Source organism: Camelus bactrianus, chromosome 1 (assembly GCF_048773025.1).
Source record: "Camelus bactrianus isolate YW-2024 breed Bactrian camel chromosome 1, ASM4877302v1, whole genome shotgun sequence".
Classification (NCBI taxonomy): Eukaryota; Metazoa; Chordata; class Mammalia; order Artiodactyla; family Camelidae; genus Camelus; species Camelus bactrianus.
Genome location: NC_133539.1, coordinates 120,400,058 through 120,420,818, shown reverse-complemented (window position 1 = coordinate 120,420,818; position 20,761 = coordinate 120,400,058). Strand labels below are relative to the sequence as shown.

Here is a 20,761-nt window from a genome sequence, read left to right as displayed (position 1 = left end):
TTGAATGGCATCCCTCGTCCCACCAAAGGCTTGTACAGCAAAGGAAAAGAAATACATTTCCTGGCCCAGCACCCAGGCCAGGGCTCGGACTCTGACTCCAGCTGCCAGCCTCCCTCTCTGGCCCCTCAGCCTGGGACAGCCCTGCCGTCCGTGGCCTGACACTTCCGAATGATACAAAGCGGTTATGTCGTAGAATGTCTGCCAATCTGGAAAAGACTCATTTTCAGTTCGTCTTTTTTGTGGATGCTACACAGGCCGCAGCCACCAGGATGGAATTTAACCAATTACAAAAAAGGTATTTAAGAGCCCAAGGTCCAGAGCACCATGAAGGAAAAACCCGCAGCCCTCTAATCTGCAGGCACCAGAGTCAGTCCTCAGGGGCCCTAGGGAAGGGGTAGGGGTTACGTAACCAGCCCCCCAGCACACACACGCTCACATGCACACACACATACACACACAGAGCTAGGAAGGCTGACGGGACCCATTGCCTTTTCTTTCATGGCCAGCACATGTTTGAAACCCACCGGATTGTTTGTGCGAGAGGAGGCAGAACGGCTGACATCGCAGCACTGTACTGTGTTCAGCCACAAGTGAACCATTTCCATGTTTATGCAGAGAGGCTTAACGTATTCCCTCAACTTCAAGACCCGCTTTTTTCCCAAATTTGGCAACTATTAGATTTGAGACAGATTATGCAACTGATATGCATGTTTATCGGGGTAATGCCTAGCCACCCGCATGTTGTTATGCAATACAAGGTCCAGTTTACAATGAACCCGCAGTTGACAATCAGGGCAGTTTAGGGAGCCCGGAGCCCAGCCCTGGGGAGCCCCTGGGATGGGACAGTGCAGCCTCTGTGGATGGTACCCAGCCCCCCAGCAAGCCCGACCTGCTCCCCTTGGAAAAACTTCCTGCTCAACAGAACGGGAAGAGAGGAGGACAAGAATGCAAAAGAACCAAATTCAAAACCCACCCTAAACATTAAGAGACACGGAGAATCCACCAGAAGAAATGGCTATAAACGTGACAAGTGGCTGCTTCTAGAAGCAGACAGAACTGGGGCTGGGAAGGAACGAGGTGGAGGACGTTCATTGTCTCAGAGGCTTTTCTTCAACTACGTCCAAGCACTGCTTCAATAAAAATAAAATCGTAAGTTACTGCAGCGGGGATTGGCCAAAGCTTTGTACTGCCCCCGCATCAAGACTGAGGGTGACGACTCCTTCGGCAAGATTCCAATCCAAATCTCAGTCTTGCGGCATTAGGGCTGGCAGAGCCTCTGCCCTCCACGCAGCTCAGAGGCTCCCTTTCACAGAGGAGGTAACTGAATCCTCTCCCAAGGGTAAGCGTCAGGATGCAGACTGAAAACCTGGTCCCCCAAGTCCTCAGTCAGCATCCTTCCATCTCACCAGCCTCAGTGGGGACTTCAGAATACGTATCCTCCACCCCCAGCAACACACATCTTCCAGCTGCTTCGGGGCACGGGCTCCAGCCTCAGTCTCTGGGATTCAAACCTTGGCTCCTGGACCCACTGGCTGTGTGACCAGCAAGAACAGATCTTTCAGTGCCCCCACCCACTTCTCATCAACGTTCTCCAGAGCTGTCGCGAGAACTCGGGGATAAACCCCGTGAACCACTTGACGCAATGCTCAGCGGAGACTCAGCTTCCAATACGTAGCAGTGACTTTCACGTAAGTGTCCCCCAGTAAACGGCAAGCAGTTAGAAAGGCAAGGATCAAAGCTGAATGGATGTTCTAGATGCCAGGTACCATGCCAGGGACCTGAAAAACAGCACCTGTTTCATCCTTAACAGCCCTGCAAGACAGGTCTTGCCTTTCTGATTTTATTTATTTTGTTTGCTTGGTTAGGATTTTTGGGGGATTGGGAGCATTAGGTTTTACTTATTTAATTATTTTAATGGAGGCGCTGGGGATTGAACCCAAGAACTCCTGCATGCTAAGCACGTGCTCCACCACTGAGCTACACCCTCCCCTGCCTTGCCCTTCCAATTGAGAGAGAAGGAAATTAAAAATCCAGAAAAGCTAAAATCCTTGCCAAGGCTGCACAGCTTCTGAAAAGGCAGAAGGCGCGTTCAAATCCAGCCGTCCTGAATGCTCAAGCCCAGGCTTTTAAGTCTCTATCAGCTCCCAAACAAGCATTCCTGTGCCTTTTTTGATCCCATGTTTCACGGCGTTAAAGTTTGGTTTGCTTTAAGGAGTCCTAACTAGGGGAGGAGATCCAATTTCCAGCAAATGCAATGCAATACCAGGACCCTGTGTCTGCAGCGGGGACACCAGCAAAACCAGTGGCGGGGAGAAAACAGTGCATCAAGCACTGCCCAGGGGGCTTGAGAACCTTCCCCCTGAATTTATAAAGTGTCTGCTGAGCTCCCATACTGGTGGGCTCTAGGCTTCACTAATCTTCTCTAACAAGACACTGAAGCCACGGTATAATTTCCTCTCAAAGCATTTAAGAAATGGGCAAAGCTGCAAAGAATTCCCTACAGCAAGACCCACAGGGCCGCTAAAAACTGCTCCATCTTGCTGTAACTGCTGCTGGCTTTTTTTAAGGGTCACCAGGAGCACTGATCAAAGTCCTTGCTCTGCCAGCTGGTTAACCATTAAAGCAACCCAGCCAGGCACTGTGACAGGTGGTTGTTTGTGAAGTAAACGAACGGACCTCCTGCGGGGCTCAGAATGAGTCACTGTCTCTGTCTGCATCACCACTGCAGAGTGAGGCGCTTCTGAAATGGGGCTGCAGCACTGCTCCTGGCAGGAGACGGAGTCCGGGGCCCCTCCTCTTGAATCTGGGTGGGCTCCTGACGGCTTGGATCAGTAGCAGATGAGGGGTGTTGCTTGGGACCCCCAAGGCTGCCCAGCTCCCACCCAGTCATTGGGGGTGCCCACAGTGGGGTGCCAGGTGCCACGAGGAGGTCAGAGTGCCTGGACCACCCTGCTGGGGCGGGGGTCAGATGCAGACACCCGGGCTGACGACCCCAGTGGAGCCCCCAGCCAAGAGCTGCCAGACCTGGGAGTGGGCCTCCTCAGGCAGCCCCGCCGACCTCCGACTGTGGCTGCACCCGACGACTCCCGAGAGAACAGCCCCATGGAGCCCTCTCCAAACTCCTGACCCACCTCATAGGCAAAATAAAGCAATGGTTTGAAGCTAAGAGGTTTTGGGAGACACAGTAAGTGGAACAATGAGGAGGGCATCTTTTTTTTTTTTTAATAATAAATTTGCCATTTTAATCTTTTTCTGCCGTTTTAAATGGAGGTACTGGGGACTGAACCCAGGACCTCGTGCATGCTAAGCAAGCGCTCCACCGCTGAGTTCTACCCTCACCCCAAGGAAGGCATCTCTTTCATGCCTTCTTCCAAAAAAGCCAAAAACCAGGGAGAAGACCATCCAATCTGCCGGCTTCGAATCTGTTTTGAGTGCGGGCAACACAAGGGCCAGGTACACGTGCTTCGGGTGAGTGTGATGCCAAACAGTGCGCGTTTACATGAGGTGGGCTTGGCTGTGGTTGTAACAGCGGATGTTCCTCCCATGGCCTCCCTGCTGACAGCTTCTTTCTGTCAGAGCAAACGTGAGTATCTCTTGGATAATCCAGCAAAACACAGCAAAGGGGAAAAAAATTAGGTAGGAATAAAACAAAAATTTTATCCACTTTTCTTTAAGGAAATGAAAGAGGCTGGTTCTCTGAGCTCTCAGAGAGCCACTTTTCAAATTACCCTGAGATTCCTGGGTAGGATGCATAAAAGGGATACAGTCTTTGATACAGTTTTTACTGCTGCAAACATCTACCAGGCGATAGGCAGATTCAGCGACTCTCAGAGAGGAGGGCCGGGCACAGATAACTGGGATGCCTGCCAGAGGATGACGTTTCAATAGACATTTAATGCATCCAACCCAAACACACACAAATACACCGCGATGTTAAAGGTCCCTGCAACAAATGCTCGGAAGGAAAAAGAACAGCTTGATATTTAAAGGCTACAGCCCACAGGGACCACAGCTCTCTGGCAACAGGGGGATTTGAAGACTCTATGGACCCCTGGAGCGTCTTGCGTAAACCTGGGGGTACGGTCACGTCCCTACAGAAAAGCCTGCTTGTACTAGAACAGCAAGTTCTGGCTGAGGGACCAGCAAGGTTTACGGACTATCTCATGGGTCTGTAAAGCTTAAAAGGAAAACACATCTGATGTTTTTCAAGGCAGTAGACTCCACCTCAATATTGAGAGCTATTTCTATATTCTAGCCAACAGCCCACACTAATATCATTTCGCTAAGTGACTGCAGTGAATGACGCTGTACCAGAGCCTGAATGTGCCTACAAGCCTTTATCCATGTAGGAAGGATGCTGATCCTCAAATTCATACAGTAACAAAATTTGAGTATCTAAATATTCTTAATATTTGAAACATTTCCCACTATTCTATCTTGGTGACTGCTTTGTATTTTATAAATGAGGATTTCTTGGGGGCAGACAATCTTAAAATACCTTTTAAAGCACTTTTCATCCCTCCATGAATTACCAGAGTGAGAGCTTAGAAGTACAGCAATTCACAAAGCAAACCCACCTACATCAGGGTTTATCCACAGTGAAGGCAGGGACTACCAATCTGGAAGGTTTTTTTCCCCATCAGCCTTCATCGTTCCTAAAATTCCTTCCCTAGAAATTCATTTCTTGGACCCACAAAGGCATCTTTTCATAATAGTGCTTCATTCTCGACCCTCACGCCCTGCTGAGGAAAATGATCAAATAGGGCCATTGTAAAGGATGCAGAAAATATGGAGAAATGAAAAACGTAAAAGTCACCAGCATTCTTTGCAACCAGCTGTAACCGCTAGTAACCCCTGAGGGTACATTTTTCTAGAGCCATGCTCCTCAAACTATGTGGTAATGAGTCCCCCACCCCCACCCCGCCCCACCCCCGACCAATGAGAATCAGCACTGCTGCAGAATACAGTAAAAGTAAGCGGGGAAAGCGAAATGCTGCTTGGGCGTTAGGGCAACGCCAAACTGCTAAAAGGAAACGTTTCCAAAGTCTTACTCTCCAATTTCTGTAGGTACTTCACCTTAACTCGTAACAAGAAGTTCTAGTCTGGGACCATGATGTCAATCTCTGTTCTAGACCTTTTTTCTCTTATATGCACAAATTCTTTGACTGTATACTCTACACAAGCTTTGTATCATTTTTTCCCACCAGAATTTTTTTCCACTAAATAGATCATGGCCATTTGTTCATAGCCACACACATCATCCTATTTTGATGGGAAAGGCCACTCTTAAAACCCTCATATTTCCTAAGCTAAGACCTCTGGGAGAGAGGGACTTCGGGGAGAGGAAGGAGGTTCCAGGCGGTGCTTTTACCAAAGTTGCTGTGCTGCCCAGGGTTGGCCCTGCCTCTGGACAGCGGGGGTACGGGTGCAATTCCAGAGCACTAGGGCAAGGGAACCTGCCTGTCTGCAGGACACCACGTATGACCAGGCTGACAGTGATGAGCCCACAGGGTGTCTGACTCTAACCACAGACTGGATCCTTTCACCCCGACATTCACTGTACCCCTGTGTGCAGGCACTGCGAGAGATGCGGAGGCACAAGGTGCGGGGCTGGGCCCCTCCCTCCAGGGGCCGGGGGGGGGGGGCGGGCGCCAGACAGGTACACAAATGACCGCAATATGGCCTAATGCATATGCGTGAGATATGCATGAGCACGTAGTGCTGGTTAAGACAGGCTCCGCCCCCCTCCCTCCAGAGATTCTGCGTCAGCAGGTCTGGATGGGGCCTAAGATTCTGTAACTCTGACAACGTCCTGTGTCAGCAGGGCAAGGACCTCACTTCGATGGCACTGCTCCAGGGCAGTGGTTCACAACCAGGGGCAACTCTGCACCCCAGGGAATACTGGCAAGTCTGGAGAAGTGTCTGGCTATCCCAACTGGGGGCGGTGGGAGGCTGTTACTGGTGCCTAGTACATCCACGGGGCTAAATCTCCTCCAATGGACAGGACAGCCCATCACACAAAGAATGACAACAGACCATGTCCGCAGAGCAGGTGAGCAACTTCTCAAGAGCAAGAGACTTGAACTCGGTGCCTCAGTTTTGTTATCAGCAGAACGGGTGACAGTGTCTAGCGCATAAAGCTGAGCTGAGGACAGTGAGTTTCTGGAAGCACAGTGCTTAGATCGGGGTCTGGCACAGGGTAGGCACATCATCATCATCATCATCATCATCATTATTATTGCTGTCATTATTATTGAAGAGCAGCTAAGAGACCAAAACAAGCAGGAAAGACACTCCAGGATGGACACAAGTCCTTCCTGCGAGTACCCACCTCACTGCGGCCCTCACCTGCATGCCCCCAGCAATGACATTTATTGATGGCTTACTACGTACCACCATTGGGATGAGGAGACTGAGGCCCAGAGACGTTTAGTAACTTGCCCAAGGTCACACAGCCATGAAGGGGCCATCTGTTGACATTCATTCACTCAAAAAGCTATTTGGCACCTATTACATGCCAGGCAAATCCCAGGGGGAGATACATCCTAACACAGCAGGGCTCAGACAGGGCAACGAACTGATTTCCACACCCCAGCTGATCGGCTACTGAGCCAAGCCCTGTTGCTCCCGTGACTACAAAGTCCATCCTGCTGTAATCCTGGCCTTACGAGCCCTCCGTCCGGCACCGTGCCCAGAGCCAGTCTCTGACAAAGAAACACCACGGCCTCGGGGGGCATCTCGTCAGAGCCTTCCCTGCATCTGCACCAGGGGGCCCTGGCAGTCCCCGCCAGCCCTGCACGCAGGAAGCCTTTCCTCCCCTAGAGCACCTTCTCTGGTCCTCCAGGCCACCAAGGGAAGAATCACAACTCCAATTCACAGATGAGGTGACTCTGGCTCCAAGGGGCCAAGGGTGTCGCAGGTCAGCAGCCCTCAGGCTTTAACCTACGTCACCCAGTGCTAAGACCAATCATACCCCTATCCACCCCTTCCCCATGGCCTTGGGTTTGGGTTTTTCCCTCCCTCTCACTATAAAGTAATACAAATTCAATGCAAGTAATTCAGACGATATGGTGGGGAGGGTATAGCTCAGTGGTAGAGCGCGTTCCTAGCATGCACGAGGTCCTGGGTTCAGTCCCCAGTACCTCCATTAAATACATAAACAAACCTAATTACCTCCCCCCAACCACCAAAAACAAACAAATTCAGAAGACATAGAAAAGGATAAAGACAATAAATTTCGCTCCTCTCTCACCAGGTATAACGACCGGCATGTAATTCCTTCCAGGCACTTGGCATTTAAACCTAGTTTTTAGAAGCACATCACACTAGAGCCTTTTGGAACCTGCTTTTTTCCACTCAGCTGCCCTTCTAGGTTAATAACAAGCCGTGTCATCATCTTGAGACCTGGATTCTCTCAGCCAACGCTTGTGCTTGGGATTCACCCACCTCACCAATCCCCTCCTCCTCACCACCCCCCTCCCCGCCCCGCCAACAATAGTCATGTAGAGTCACGATCTTCCAACCTTTGGAAACAAGGCTGCATTGAACACTAGGAGCAGTGTCCTCACTCAGTTATTCCCTTAGAATCAATTCTTACAAGTGCAACTGCTGAGTCAAAAGTTCCTGCCCCTGACATTCCAGCAGCGGTGTGGGGGACACTCACCAAAGCAGGAAGCTTAAGGCCTACTACTCTGACAGCCTAGCCTCAGGTCGGAGCCGTGGGGACAGCAGCAGCAGCTGGGCCACCCAGAGGTCCAGAAAAGACCTCAAGTGTGTTCATCTTTACAACCAGCCAAGGACCAAAGGGTCTTGTCAACAATGCTCCCCACCCAGCACTGCACTGGCTACAGGCACTGCACTGCGCACGGGCCACTCGCAAACAACTTGGGGTCCCCCCGCCTTGACGCCAGTGCCCCTTAGTGCAGCAAAGCCTCCCCTGGCTCCCCACGAGACCCGGCCCAGGCCCCCACTGTGAGACTCTGTGGCCGCAGGCTTGAACCCAGGAGCCGCACAGCCCACAGGAGGGCCTCCGGCTCAGTACATGAACGCCTCCAGGCCACTGTTGACTCGAATCAGATCTCACCTGGATACAAAGAGGGACAGGCTGCCATCTCTCTCTCTCTTTCTCTCTCTCTCTCTCTTTCTCTCTCTCTCTCTCTCTCTCTCTCACACACACACACACACCCCCCTTAAAGGAGACTGTGCTAAGATGTGACAACACTGTCCTTTCAGAAAAGAACTTCCCACTTCCCCTGACTTGTGCTAATAATTCATCACGAGGGGCCGGGCTGCTTCCAATTCACCCCCACCCCAAGTTTCCCAGCTCCAAACAGTCTTCTTCTTCTTCTTTTTTTTTTTTTTAAAGAGAAAACATTTGCTAGTTTCTGGCAGAGGAAAAGGCAGATTCTGGGGGCAGGCCTTCAGCAAGCTGGAGGAACACAGATGTCCAGAATCAAATGCTGTCTCCAACCGCCCCCACCCTGGCGGTGAAGGACAGAGGACAACCGTTTACAATGAGTTGCCTTTGCCTCCCTGGGGAAGGGCGGGCTGGAAAAGCCAGCTTCTGATGCCTCAGAATCAGAAAAGCTGTCTATGGGTAACTCGGCCTGGCCGAGTCCTCCCTCTTGCCCCTAGAATAGCCCGTCTCCAGAGGAAGGGAGGATAAAACGATAAAACACTACACATCATCAAATTAAAAAATAAATAACCAGCGTGGATAATGACAAATCGTGATTACGACGATTTAGAAACTCTCTGTGCTGCCTCTTGTTCTAACAAACATGTGAGGAGAGATGGCTCCGTCGGGTATGCCCTGTAAAAGTAGGTCAGCACCCCTGCTTGGACTCCCTCACCCGGCAGGGCTGCCACACACCAAATTACCGGTTTCTCTACCCATCATTCACACCACCCCTGGAACCGCGGCCCCCTCGCTGGTCCCCAGCCAGGTGGCTTGGCTCCCATCGGAACACGGGCTACTCCTTCCCCCACATGGCCCCGAGGCCCACTCCCTCTAGATATGCTTAAGAAAAACTCAATGAGTTAATAGTTAAAGCTGATTACCCAATGTGTCCGTGGGAAAACACAAGAATTTTCTTAGCTTGAAACATCAGGCTTACATCCAAGAGCCTCTCTGGTTAAAAGGTTACTCCCTTCTACAGCTGAAAAAGGTCAGGTCTCTCAATATAGACCAGAGTGCCAAGAGGACAGCCCACCGTTCAGAAGAGGTCAGAGGCAAACCAAGGTTGCGGGAGGGGCAGATGCCCACCAAGCAACAGGGCAGGCGGCCGGCATCAGACACCTTCGGTCATCTCCCATTTAAGCAGCCGAGACACTGAATGGGACCCAAAAGTGAATCCCAGCCTACCCCTCAGCTACAGCTGCCCAGAGACAACTGTGCCACAAATCATCACCCATTCACTTTTTGAAAATTTATATACAATTTTGAAAGTTACTTTCCATTTACAGTTATTACAAAATACTGGCTGTATTCCCCGTGTTGCACAGTACATCCTTGAGCCTTCTTACACTCGATAGCTTATCCCCCCAATTCCCACACCCCCTAATACCTCCTTCCTCTCCCCACTGGTAAGCACTAGTTTGTTCTCTCTGTGAGTCTCCTTTTTTGTTACATTCACTAGTTTGCTGTATTTTTTAGATTCACATGTAAGTGATATATAGCATTTGTCTTTCTATCTGACCTAATTCACTTAGCATAATGCCCTCCGAGTCTATCTATGTTGCTGCAAATGGCATTATTTTATCCTTTTTATGGCTGAGTAGTATTCCATTCTATAAATATACCACAACTTCTTTATCCAGCCATCTCTCGCTGGACATTTAGGTTGTTTCCATGTTTTGGCTATTGTAAATAGTGCTGTTATGAACACTGGGTCACTAATTCCCTAATCAATCAGTCGAAGTTGGCGAGGGGTAGTGGTGCCAGACCACCATCAAAAAAGCAAAGGGATTTGACACAACGTTGTAAAATGACTGTAACTCAATAAAAAAAAAAGTTAAAAAAAAAAAAGCAAAGGGAAAGGAAACACAGACAGAAAAAGACCCTCCTCTGGAGGCTCCGAAATTATATCCAGTCAATCCTCCTCACTTGTGGATTCCAAATTTGTGAATCTGCCTAATCACTCAAACTTACTCCAAAATCCATACTGCACTGCTCTGCAGTCATTCGTGAACCTGGGCAGAGCAGTAAGAAATGTCAGCTGCCCCCATGCCCGGTCCTAGGGAGGAGGACAGAGACACTCTGTGCCCTGTGTCCGCTCCCATGCTATAAACAGCGCCGTTTAATTGGTCCATTTGGTGCCATGGTTTCTGTATTTTTGTGCTTTGTGTTGGTGATTTTGCAGTTTATAACACCACCCCTCTCCACAAAAGCCTAGTGCCAAAGTGCTATTTAGGGTCCTGAGCCCAAGAAAGCTGTGATGAGCCAACGGAGAGAGCGTGTCCAGTGAGCCTTGTTTAGGTCGAGTCATGGTGAGTTCATGGCAGTGAGATCAACATGAATGAACCAGTAATATACATGAAATACAGCGTCTTTACAGAGAAGCACACAGAAAACAACGCTGCATGCTGAACAGTGGATGAAGATGTTGGACCCAAAGCTCTCGGGAGCCTAAATGAGGGTTAAGATCCTGAGATCAGGACACAACGTCGCCCCGGGGAGCCGGGGTTCTGTCGTCACTAGTTCAAGTTTCCCAGCACTCCAGAGACAAGGACCACAGGAGGAGGCCAGGCCGTGGACTCAGGCAGTGGCTCTCTGCCCCGCATCCTTTGGCATGCGCCCCCAGCACCCCTGCAGCTCTCTCCATCTGCAGCGCCACAAACCAGCTCCCTGGCCAGGCAGGCTTCTGCGAGGGCATCTTCCCGAAACTCCTCTGTCATGTCATTCTCCTACTGGAGTTGTGATCATCAGTAATTCTTAGCCACCTCTCCACTCCCCACTCCCAACTGAAACGCCAACTCCCTGAGGTTCACACCCATATCCGACACAGGGTCGGTGCCCAGGGCTCACCCAAAGGGATGCAGCCCCACCAAAGAGGAAGTGTCCAGAGAGCCTGGCTTAAGGCTGAAAACCACCCAGCCCTCTGTAGCCCTGGGCTGCCCACTGCAGCACCTGAGAGCTCCGAAAGTGGCCAGTCCACGACAGATGTACTCTAAGTGGAAAATACACCCAAGATTTTGAAGCCAGGGTACAAAAATACAGGAAAGACATCTCATTAATGTTTTGTATGGTTCCTTATTGAAATTATACTACCTTGGACATTCTGGGTTAAAGGAACTAGGTTACAATTAATTTTAAGTGGGGGGAAGGTGTAGCTCAGTGGTAGAGCACATGCTTAGCACATACAAGGTCCTGAATTCAATCCCCAGTACCTTCATTAAAAATAAATAAGTTCTTGTAATAACATATAATGGAAAAGCATCTTAAAACATATATGTGTATGTATGTATATGTATAACTGAATCACTCTGTTGTACACCTGAAACTAACAGTGTAAATCAACTATACTTCAAAAAAAAGGTTTGAATAAATAAAATTGAATAAACCTAATGATCCCCCCAAAAAAACAAAAAAGAGGAGAAAAAAATTAATTTCAGCTGTTTGTTACTTTTTTTAAACAATGGAAAACAATTGTTATGTTTTAAATCATCTCTCAACATTTCAACCCTTGGTAGAAATCAAATGCAAAACATTTGCATTTTTAAATTAGCATGTATTTAACCATCTCAATCACAGCAACCTCACACAATAAGACACACACCAAGAAGGAGCTCTTTGTTACTCTTTAACATAGCTGCTCAGGAAGTTTTAGTGACCTCCAGAGCCTGCATTACACTTGGATGAGTCCACCTTGGTTGTAATAATACCATGGAAAGGTCACCCAGCGTCACAGGCCAGCAGTGATTCCCGGCTCTTGGCTGCTGCCAAGTGCTCTGCGGAGCCAGGCAGGAAACACCTGTCCCATGGCTTCCGGTGACACACTGATACCTAAGTGTGTTCAGAAAGGAGATTCGGAAATCAGGGCTGCACTGAGTTAAGAGAGGAAACCATGGGACCCTCGGAAGATGGGTTACCAGAACAGTGGCCAGCAGTGAGGAACCCCGCAGATCTTTGTTGAATGAAGAAATCAATACTTTGAATTTAAAAAAAAGGACTATTTCTAACTTGTCTGTCTGTATTGGGAGGGCAGAATCCGGAGCTGGAAGGGATTGGGAAAATGACCGGGCTCTGCGGTGACACTGGCTGTAAGGATGCTGAGCTTCTGCGTCCTGGCCCTGGAGAAGAGGTGGCCCCGCCTCCCTACCCGGCAGGCCCACGCTGTCCAAACTTTCTACCATGATGGAAGTGTCCTCTGATCTGTCCGATACAGTGGCTACCGAGGCCTTGAAACTGGGCTACCGTAACACAGGAACTGAATTTTCAATCTTATTTCATTGTAATTAATTTAAATCTAAATATATTAATGAAAAAGAATATGAAAATGGATATATGCATGACTGGGACATTGTGCTGGACACCCGAAACTGACACACTGTAACTGACTGTAGTTCAATTTAAGAAATAATAATAAAATAAAGTTAAAATAAAAAATAAACTCAAATAGCCACGTGTGACTAGAGGCTGCCATTCTGGACAGCACAGCTCTGGGCTGTTGGACAGGACAGAAGGAAATAAAGCTGGTAAAAAAACACTTTGTAAACGCCAAATGCCAACAGAAACGGTGAGGGTGTTGCTGTAGAACTTACTACAAATCTGAGATCCTGAGAGATTCAACTGCCTGACAAAGAGAACTGAATCATCCTAAGTAGAAAAAATTTAAACATGCAGACCTTACTTCACTTGGGGGAGCAGAGCAGCCAGTGTTCACAGATGCCGATCATCAGAATCGAGTGGTTAGCGAGATCCCTTCACACACAGCTCAGAAAACAAGTTTGTACCCTCCAGGGCCACATCCAGATGGCCTCCACCCGCAGTCAGAAGTCAAGGCTGCCAGTGTGTTGCTGGTAGATTACATTCCTATCCCCCACCCCCTCATTCTCAGGGACCAGCGCTTCCCTGCCCTGTCCGCCCCACCCTCCCTGCCTTTCCTCCTGCCCCAGAAACAGGTCCTCCCACAGCTCCCTGACAGCCACCCACGGGCTCTCAGACAAAAGCAGGGGATGACGGATGGTAAAACCAACCCCTACTGCTGAGGGACCCAGACTAACAGAGTATTCGAATCTGTTCCAACTCAGGTTGGAAGATGCTCATGAAAGTGACATCAAGTTCTCCCAAGTTTCCCAAGATTTTTCCCAGCAGAAAGCCCTTCCCAGCCTAAACAGCTTTTCATTGCCATTAAGGTAATTACATTGTGGGCAGGGAGGGTATATCTCAGTGGTGTATCTTAGCATGCACGAGGTCCCGGGTTCAATCCCAAGTACCACCTCCACTGAAATAAATAAATAAGTAAATAATTGAATTACCCCCCAAATAAATAAATAATTTTTTAAAATAAATTCTAAAAATAACTATATTTTACACAGAAGCAGATAATAAAGAAACAAGCAGAGAAGTAGAAGGCGGGGGGAATCATTAGGGCTGGAAAGTCAAAGAAGGTATAAGTCTTCCCAAGGAAACACACAGTATGTCCAAGTACAAACGTTAACATATTTAAGAGATTTTTGTGAGCTCATTCCTTCCTGACCGTCCACGGTGCTTATCTTCCCCTCAGTCCTTTTAACTTTTCCACAGACACCTTAACTTCAGGGCTTCAGGGTGTGTAAACCCCTTGGTTGTGGCCCCACGGAGGCTCCATGATGAAAACCTTGGGAAATTGGATCCACATGTGTCCCACCCACCAGCGGGCTCAGTGTCAGGCAGCAGGCTGTCTGTTGCTCAACTTGGAGGAGGGAACGCCAGCAATCACCCTCTAGCTACCAAAACAAAATGAACCAGCCAGGCATCACTCTGCCAAGAACAGGGACCCCGCTTTCCTACCTCGAGTTCAGTCTCCCGTCTGTTGATATCATCTGTGGATTGATTTAACTTCTCCAGTTCCCCCTAATGAAGGAAAAGGAGAGAAAAAAAGACTTCAGGGGTTTGTCTTTTGTTTCCAGCATGACTCAGCCCGTGACCTGCAAAATTACTCCAGCACAATTTGTAGGAAGAGGGACGAGTCAGTATTAATTCTCAAGAAAACAGTAGAGCCTTGACTGGAAGAGGAAATCAATGTCAGCATTTCTGAAACCTTTTTCTTCACAGTGTCCCTTTCAAAAATGACTTAAAGTCCTAGGAATTTGTCTTTTCTTAGAAGGTCATTTATTCCAGGTATATGCCTTCAGGTAAAGCCACCTGTTACTAAAGGTGTAGGGGCCCAAATCAAAACCAAAACACCTGCTTTAAAACAAGAACTTTGCAGAAAAGACAATAAAAGAAAACAAAGCCAAGCCAAAAGTATAAACCCAGTGAAATGATTTAAATCAAGGGCAGAATTCTGGCATTAACTCATCTGTGGTTGAGTATTTTTCTATAGAGATGAAAATCTTTTCAAACTGCCAATTATCTGAACTACCTAGCTGTTTACAAAACAACAACTAAAACCAGCTTTAATCCTGACCCTTTAAACAAACGTTTACAAACTGACATTTTGTAAAAATTACCCAGCATGAAGTTAACTCATTTTACTCTGCAAACAAAGGATCTGGTTAATAGAATTCCCCTACTAAGAAAACAAGTCAGTCCGTTCACACTGATTTTATTTAGTATAATTCTTAATGCAGATTTTTCCCACCTGGTATTTCTCTTGCTGTTCTATCAAAAACAAGTCCTTTAAACGCAACAGCTGAATTAAATGATCTTTTAATTGATCTGTGCGCTGAAAAACCGATTAGATCTCCAGAAATCTCAGCGCATGCTTAAAAGCAGTAATTTTTTAAAAAATTATTTATGGCAAGGGTAGAAAAAAGAGCCTTGGAAAGGCGTGTGCTGTGCCTTTTTGCTTGGAGGGTGAAGGGGTTAAGCTGTCACTACGAGATCTCGGCTTGGAAATTGTTTTTTAATCATCTCCCGGAAAAAGGAAGGCAAGGGAGGCCAGGCCAGCCCCCTCGCCTTCCCCCCGCGTCAGCTTTGCGCACTGGCCGTCCCTGATCTCTGTTCACCCCCGACCACAGAACGGGGAAAAGCTGGGTTTTAAACCACGGGAGGCCAAGCGGAGGGCTGAGCCGTGGTGACAATAAAGCCTTCAGTTTGCTAACAATGAATCAAAGGAGGAGGGAGCTGGCTCAGGCCGGGCACCTCCGCCAGGTGAGGGCTCGCGCCCCCAGGCTTGGGTGGCCGCCCAGCTGCAGGGGCGACGCCCACCGCCCGGGGAACCCGCGCCCACGCGGTCGGCCCGGCTCCCGGAGCCAGGAGGCTGCGCAAAGCCAGCGGCAGGGCCCCGATACCGGCGCGGCGCCCCCGCCCCCTTCTCTCTTTGTTGCACATCCGCCCGCAGTGCCTGGCACGCTTGGCGAACCCCGGGTCCTGCGGGGGGAATCCCTGCGATCGAGTCAGGCCGCGTCCACGCGGGCACTGCAGCCTCCCCGTGACCCGGGTGAGGGTGAAACCTGGTATTCAGAACCTCTCTTATCGCCCTCGGACTGATGTGGACACCTCCCCCACCGGCCCGGGCCGCAGGCACTCGGGACTGTAGCTGCGGGGATCGGAGCGCCCCCAGTGCGCCCTACCTGGATCCGGGGGTCCACCTCTTCCTCCTCCTCCAGCCCCGGCTCCATCCCCTCCTCCGCCTCCTCCTCCGAGTCCCGGGCTGGCAGCGGGAGCTCGGCCGGCTCCTCGGGGCGGCTCCGCCTCTGCGTCGCGTCCATGCGGGCGGCCGGAGCGCGAAGAGAGCGGAGGCCTCCGGAGCGTCGCGGGTGGCGGCCGCCGCACGCCCAGCCCCAGCCGTCTGGCCACAGCCCCGCGCGCTCGGGAGGCGCCGCTCGCCGCTGGGTCCCCAGGCCCCGCGCAGGAGGAAGTGGGCGCGGCCGCCCCCTCTTGGCCGCGGCCGTCAGCGCAGCGGCCCGCTCCTCCCCGGCCCGCCTGGCCCGGCCTGCCCTCCCGCGGCCCGGCTCCAGGCCAGCCGCCCCGGCCGGCTGGCCGGGGATCCGTCACAAAACCTCTGCTCCCAGAACAGCTCAGGGTGGGGAAACTGGGAAGCCTCACCCCCTTTCACCTCCCAGCCCGAATATAGGCCAACCCCGCAGCGTCGGCCACCTGGGGTGAGGGTGGATTTATCCCTGTTCATGTCCCCAGGCAGATTGTCCTATGGAAGGAAAGTTGGGGGTATTTCCAGTCTGAAGTCACCTTTAGAAGCTTGTACTCAGCGACCCTGGGCTAGTTTCAAGACTCGAACCCCTGTCCACACAGCACTTTTGCCCCTTTGGGTGAATCTTGGGAATTGGATCTGCCTAAAGGTTTCTCCAGAAAAGGGGAAACAGGCTCACACAGACACAGAAGCACAGAGAAGGGAACCAGCTGCAGCTCCACGCATGGACTCCTTGTCCAGAGGCCATGCCCTACCCAGGGCAGAGCCCCAGCCCGAAGCACCTGGGCTCTCAGAGTTGTGGGATGGTCCTTCCTGAAAAGACAGGAAGCATGGAAAATCCACTGATCAGGGATGTGAGTGGGTGGGTGGATACAGCCTTCTCAAGGGCGTGCAAGCGTACCCCCTCTTAATGGGCACGCTCTGTCCAAGGATCTGTGAACTGATGAGGTGTCCTGCCACCCCGAAGAAGCAGGGAGCCAGAACTTGCCTGCTAAACTCAACATCACAAAAAGTCAAAGAACAAGGGGCTTGTCTGTGCTTTTGTGAAAAATCAGGGCCACTGTGATGTCGGGGGAGCAGAAGGTCAGATGCCCTTAGGAAAGCAGGCACGGACATTGCCGCCGGCTATTGCTAATGTCTCCTTCACTGCAAAAATGCACAGGTACAAGCTTTCCACACGGAGCCTTGTGGTCCCTGGGCCCCATGAGTTTAGAGAGCAGACTTGCCTGAGAAAGAAGCTTCCTTCTGAAAGCCTGTCATTAAAGCCAACCTTGGAAACCTGCTTATGATGGTTTTACCAGAAGCTAAATTGGGGGGTTACTCCCTGGGCAAGGTTCCACCCGACATACGCTGGCACTGAGGTCCCCCATCAAAGGAGACTTGTTGTCTCCTGGAGGTAATACAGGTGAACGCCGTGGGCTTGTTTCCAAACAGGTCACACCTGTTCACTGTGCTTTAAATGGAGAGTCAGCAATTCTTTGAGAGATGTTCTCAAGCTCCTTGCTAGCAATGTGGTTGCTTTTCATTTTTCAGTGATGGATGAAGACAGGGTCAGGATGGCCATTAAGAGTCACTCTGGGACACAAGAGCCACCCATGTTTCCTTAGTGGCTTAGAATTGAGCCTATAACTGAGCAGGTTCATCCTAGCTGTGAATAAACTGAGACAGAGGTTGAAAACAAGACAGGTGAGGTCAGTCCTGCCCCTCTCATGCTTCCCAACTCATCATCACCATTCAAACAACAGCCTCCAAAATACATCTCTATTCAAGCTTAGATCTAAGAGCAATAAGGATGGTTCAAAACGACGCTATGGGATGTAGAGAAGCTGTTCTAAACACTGGTTTAGACTTCTGTTATTTTCTTTTTAGAAGACCTGAGCCAGCTATAGGATGAACCCAAATAGTGTTCTGAAGTTAAAATAAACCACAGCAGTACTATATATTTCTGTTGATACCTACATATGCACATCAATACAGAGAAAAAGTTGTGGAAAGAAGAGTTCATAGGCAACAAAGAGTGGCTAGGTCTGGAAAAGAGCGGGTAGGGAGGGGCCCCAGATTGGCTAGGATGGGGTTGGGGGAGTCAAAGGGAATTTTTAATCTCTCAATAATGTTTTCATTTTTTTACAAGGAGGATGTATTTGTGATTATTTGTGTAATTCTGAAATAAATTTAAAACAATGCATACTGTGTTAGTTTGCTATTACTGTGTAACGAATCACCAAAAATTTAGCAGCTTAAACCAACACTCGTTTATGATCTCACAGTTCTGTAGGTCTGAAGTTCAGGCACAGTGTGACTAGCTTCTCTGCTCGAGGTCTCCTGGGCCATTCCTTTCTGAAGGCTCTGAGGAAAACATCCTTCCAGGCTCATTAGATTGTTGGCTGATTGCAGTTCCTTGTGGTTGTAGGACTGAGGTCCCCATATCCTTGCTGACTGTCATCCAAGGGCCAACCTCAACTACTGAGGGCTGCCTGCATTTCTTGCCACATGGCCCCCTCCATCCTCAAAGCCAGGCAGAGAATCTCCCACACTTCAATCTCCTCTAAAGAAAAAGCCTGATCCCTTTTAAGGATTCACTTGATTCGGTCAAGTCCACCCAGTGTAGTCTCCCATTCTTAAAGCCAGCTGTGCCATATTCACTACCTAATCATGGAGGTGATGGTCCCACCATATCACAAGTTCCCCACATTATGCAGGAGTCTGTATAGCAGGGGGCAGGAAATGGGGCGATCTCATACTTCTGCCTAACTCACATGCTAAGGCAAACCATGGATGCGGCTGGTAACCCAAGCAGATGCTTACTATTTATTTTAGTTGACATATTGATCAGGATGAGTGGCTCTCCAGGTATGGGCTGGAGGTCTCTGAGAAATTCAGGATGCCCATGAGATCAAAACTACTTTCATACTAATACTAAGACAATGTTAGCCTTTCCCACTCTCACTCTCTTCCAAGTGTTCACTGGAGTTTCCCAGAAACGACACAACACATGATAATCATGACAGACCGAAAGCAGACGATACAAGAACCCAGCTGTCTCCTCTGAGGATGCACATTAAAGAGACGTGCAAAAACCTAAAACAATGCCCTTCTCCCTACGTGTTTTGTTTTGGAAACTTTTATTTCTCATTTTGGAGACTAGAGTTATTTTTCATAAAAATTATGGTATTTATGTTAACATAACACACGTACTGTTATTTTTAGAGGAATTGATTTAAAAAACAGTCTTTTAAGTTGTTTTAATTTCTACGAAGTAACCACCAGTAGATGCAACCATATAAACAGCAGCTCTGTAAGATCTTCAGTCGCTGAAAAAAATAAAAAGGAGTACTGCCACCAAAAAGTCCGAGAACCACTGAGCTGGAGGAGAGTATACTCTGGTTTGAGTTAGCCTTCTTTATTTGTATTTAAATATTCCATTGCCTCCTTCACTCAAAAGATACACAACCCCGCCCAAGGCCCCAGATGGCCCTCAGTGGAGTATTTCAGTCACAGTATGTTTCTCTGCCCATTTCAAGACCTCAAATACAATTGAACCATTTGAAATGACTGAGGAGTCATTAGATAACACGTTGCTCATGTGTGGTTATTTCCTGGAAATCTTATATATTTGTCGATTCCTATGAGGAACTCATCACCCAATTTTACCGTTGCTCCTTTGCAGAAAAGTCAGCTTTATAGTGCTCTTTTTAGTGCTTCGTGTGTGATGTGGTTTCCAAGAACTCGCCTCTGCCTTGCCAGGCTTGGGGGGATAGGGTCCCCGAGTGATGCAGGGCACATCTCTACCAGAGCTGCGACTTTGGTAGCCTGATCGCATGGTGCACGGTGCAGGCAGAGTGGGGACGGCCGACATGGTAACAAAGTCCCAAGGACTGCTTTCCTTGGAGACCATACGCTCTGTTGTTGACTGAATTAAAATGCACAACTTTAAACCTGTTTTATTTGGGGATGTTATTGCCAACTATAGCCCGGGAGACAGCCTCTCGGAGAGCTCTGAGGAGCTGCTCCAAAGAGGCAGGGGGGCCAAGAAATTTAAGCGTTTTTGCTGGAGGAGGAAAAAAAATACCCTGTAGTCGAACATCAAAAGATGACTGCTCATCACAAAACACACACCTCAAGTTAATGGTTTTAATGCTTCTCTGTGTATGCAAAGATGCAAGAGTCTGGGCTCACTGAAATCATTCCTTAGATAGGCATCTGAACTGCCCAGGGCCAGTCTCCTGTTTTTCTCCACCCTGAGTCCCCTCGGGGCTCCCCCTAGGGGCTGCAGGGCTGATGGCATGATGGCGGCAACATTCTCTGTTCACTGGAATGGCAGGCAACATTCTTTGTCCAGCGGCTCCATTTATTTTTACTATCTCCTTGCAGTTTGGTTCAACTGGGGGGGGGGGGGGGTGTTCCCTGCCCCACCATGTCCTCAGGCTGAAAATCTTCTCTGGTGAAAGTCACAGCCTGGTGCCGTCCCAGCTGCCCTGAGATCAGTGGGCTGACATTTGAAAAGGAGGAGAAAAGGTATCTGGCGGGATGAACTTAGGTTTACAAATTTCTCTCCAGTGAGTCACATTTGTCATGATCTGGTTTCTTTCATGGGATTCGCATCGACCTCTCCTGCTGTGACCCCACCGCCTTCCTGGTGTCACACATTTGGAATCCAAGCCCCCTTCTCCCTGAATCATAAACCAAGCAAGAGTCCAGCAAAGAGAGAACCGCTCCTCACTGGGTGCCCCCCGCTGGAGTGGGGGGCACTTGGGGGTGTTTCTATCTCTGTAGGTGTGGAAGGAAACTTGGGTTTCCTCAATAAACACTCACAGAAAATGCTGCCGGGTTCAAGGGGCATCACTTTCCCGTCTCCAGGTGAAGAGAGGGTCTGCAGCTGGGTCTCAAGTGTTCTCGGCCTTTTTGGTGAAAAGAGAAACGTGACCTTCCCCCCAAACTCACGCCAAGCCGGCGTGGCGGCCTGA

General features: G+C 49.4%; 1 protein-coding gene across 1 annotated transcript in view; it reads right to left on the bottom strand.

Moving 5' to 3' along the window:
* SH3BP5 (SH3 domain binding protein 5) overlaps positions 1-15,997 on the bottom strand; it is a 65,613-nt gene extending 49,616 nt beyond the window's left edge. The window contains exons 1-2 of the mRNA XM_010966060.2: positions 15,721-15,997; positions 13,994-14,056 (exon numbers count right to left, since the gene is read on the bottom strand). Of these exons, the coding sequence (XP_010964362.2) occupies positions 13,994-14,056; positions 15,721-15,858 (201 nt within the window). The 5' untranslated portion in view covers positions 15,859-15,997. The remainder of the gene's footprint in view (positions 1-13,993; positions 14,057-15,720) is intronic.
* Positions 15,998-20,761: the final 4,764 nt, after the last annotated feature.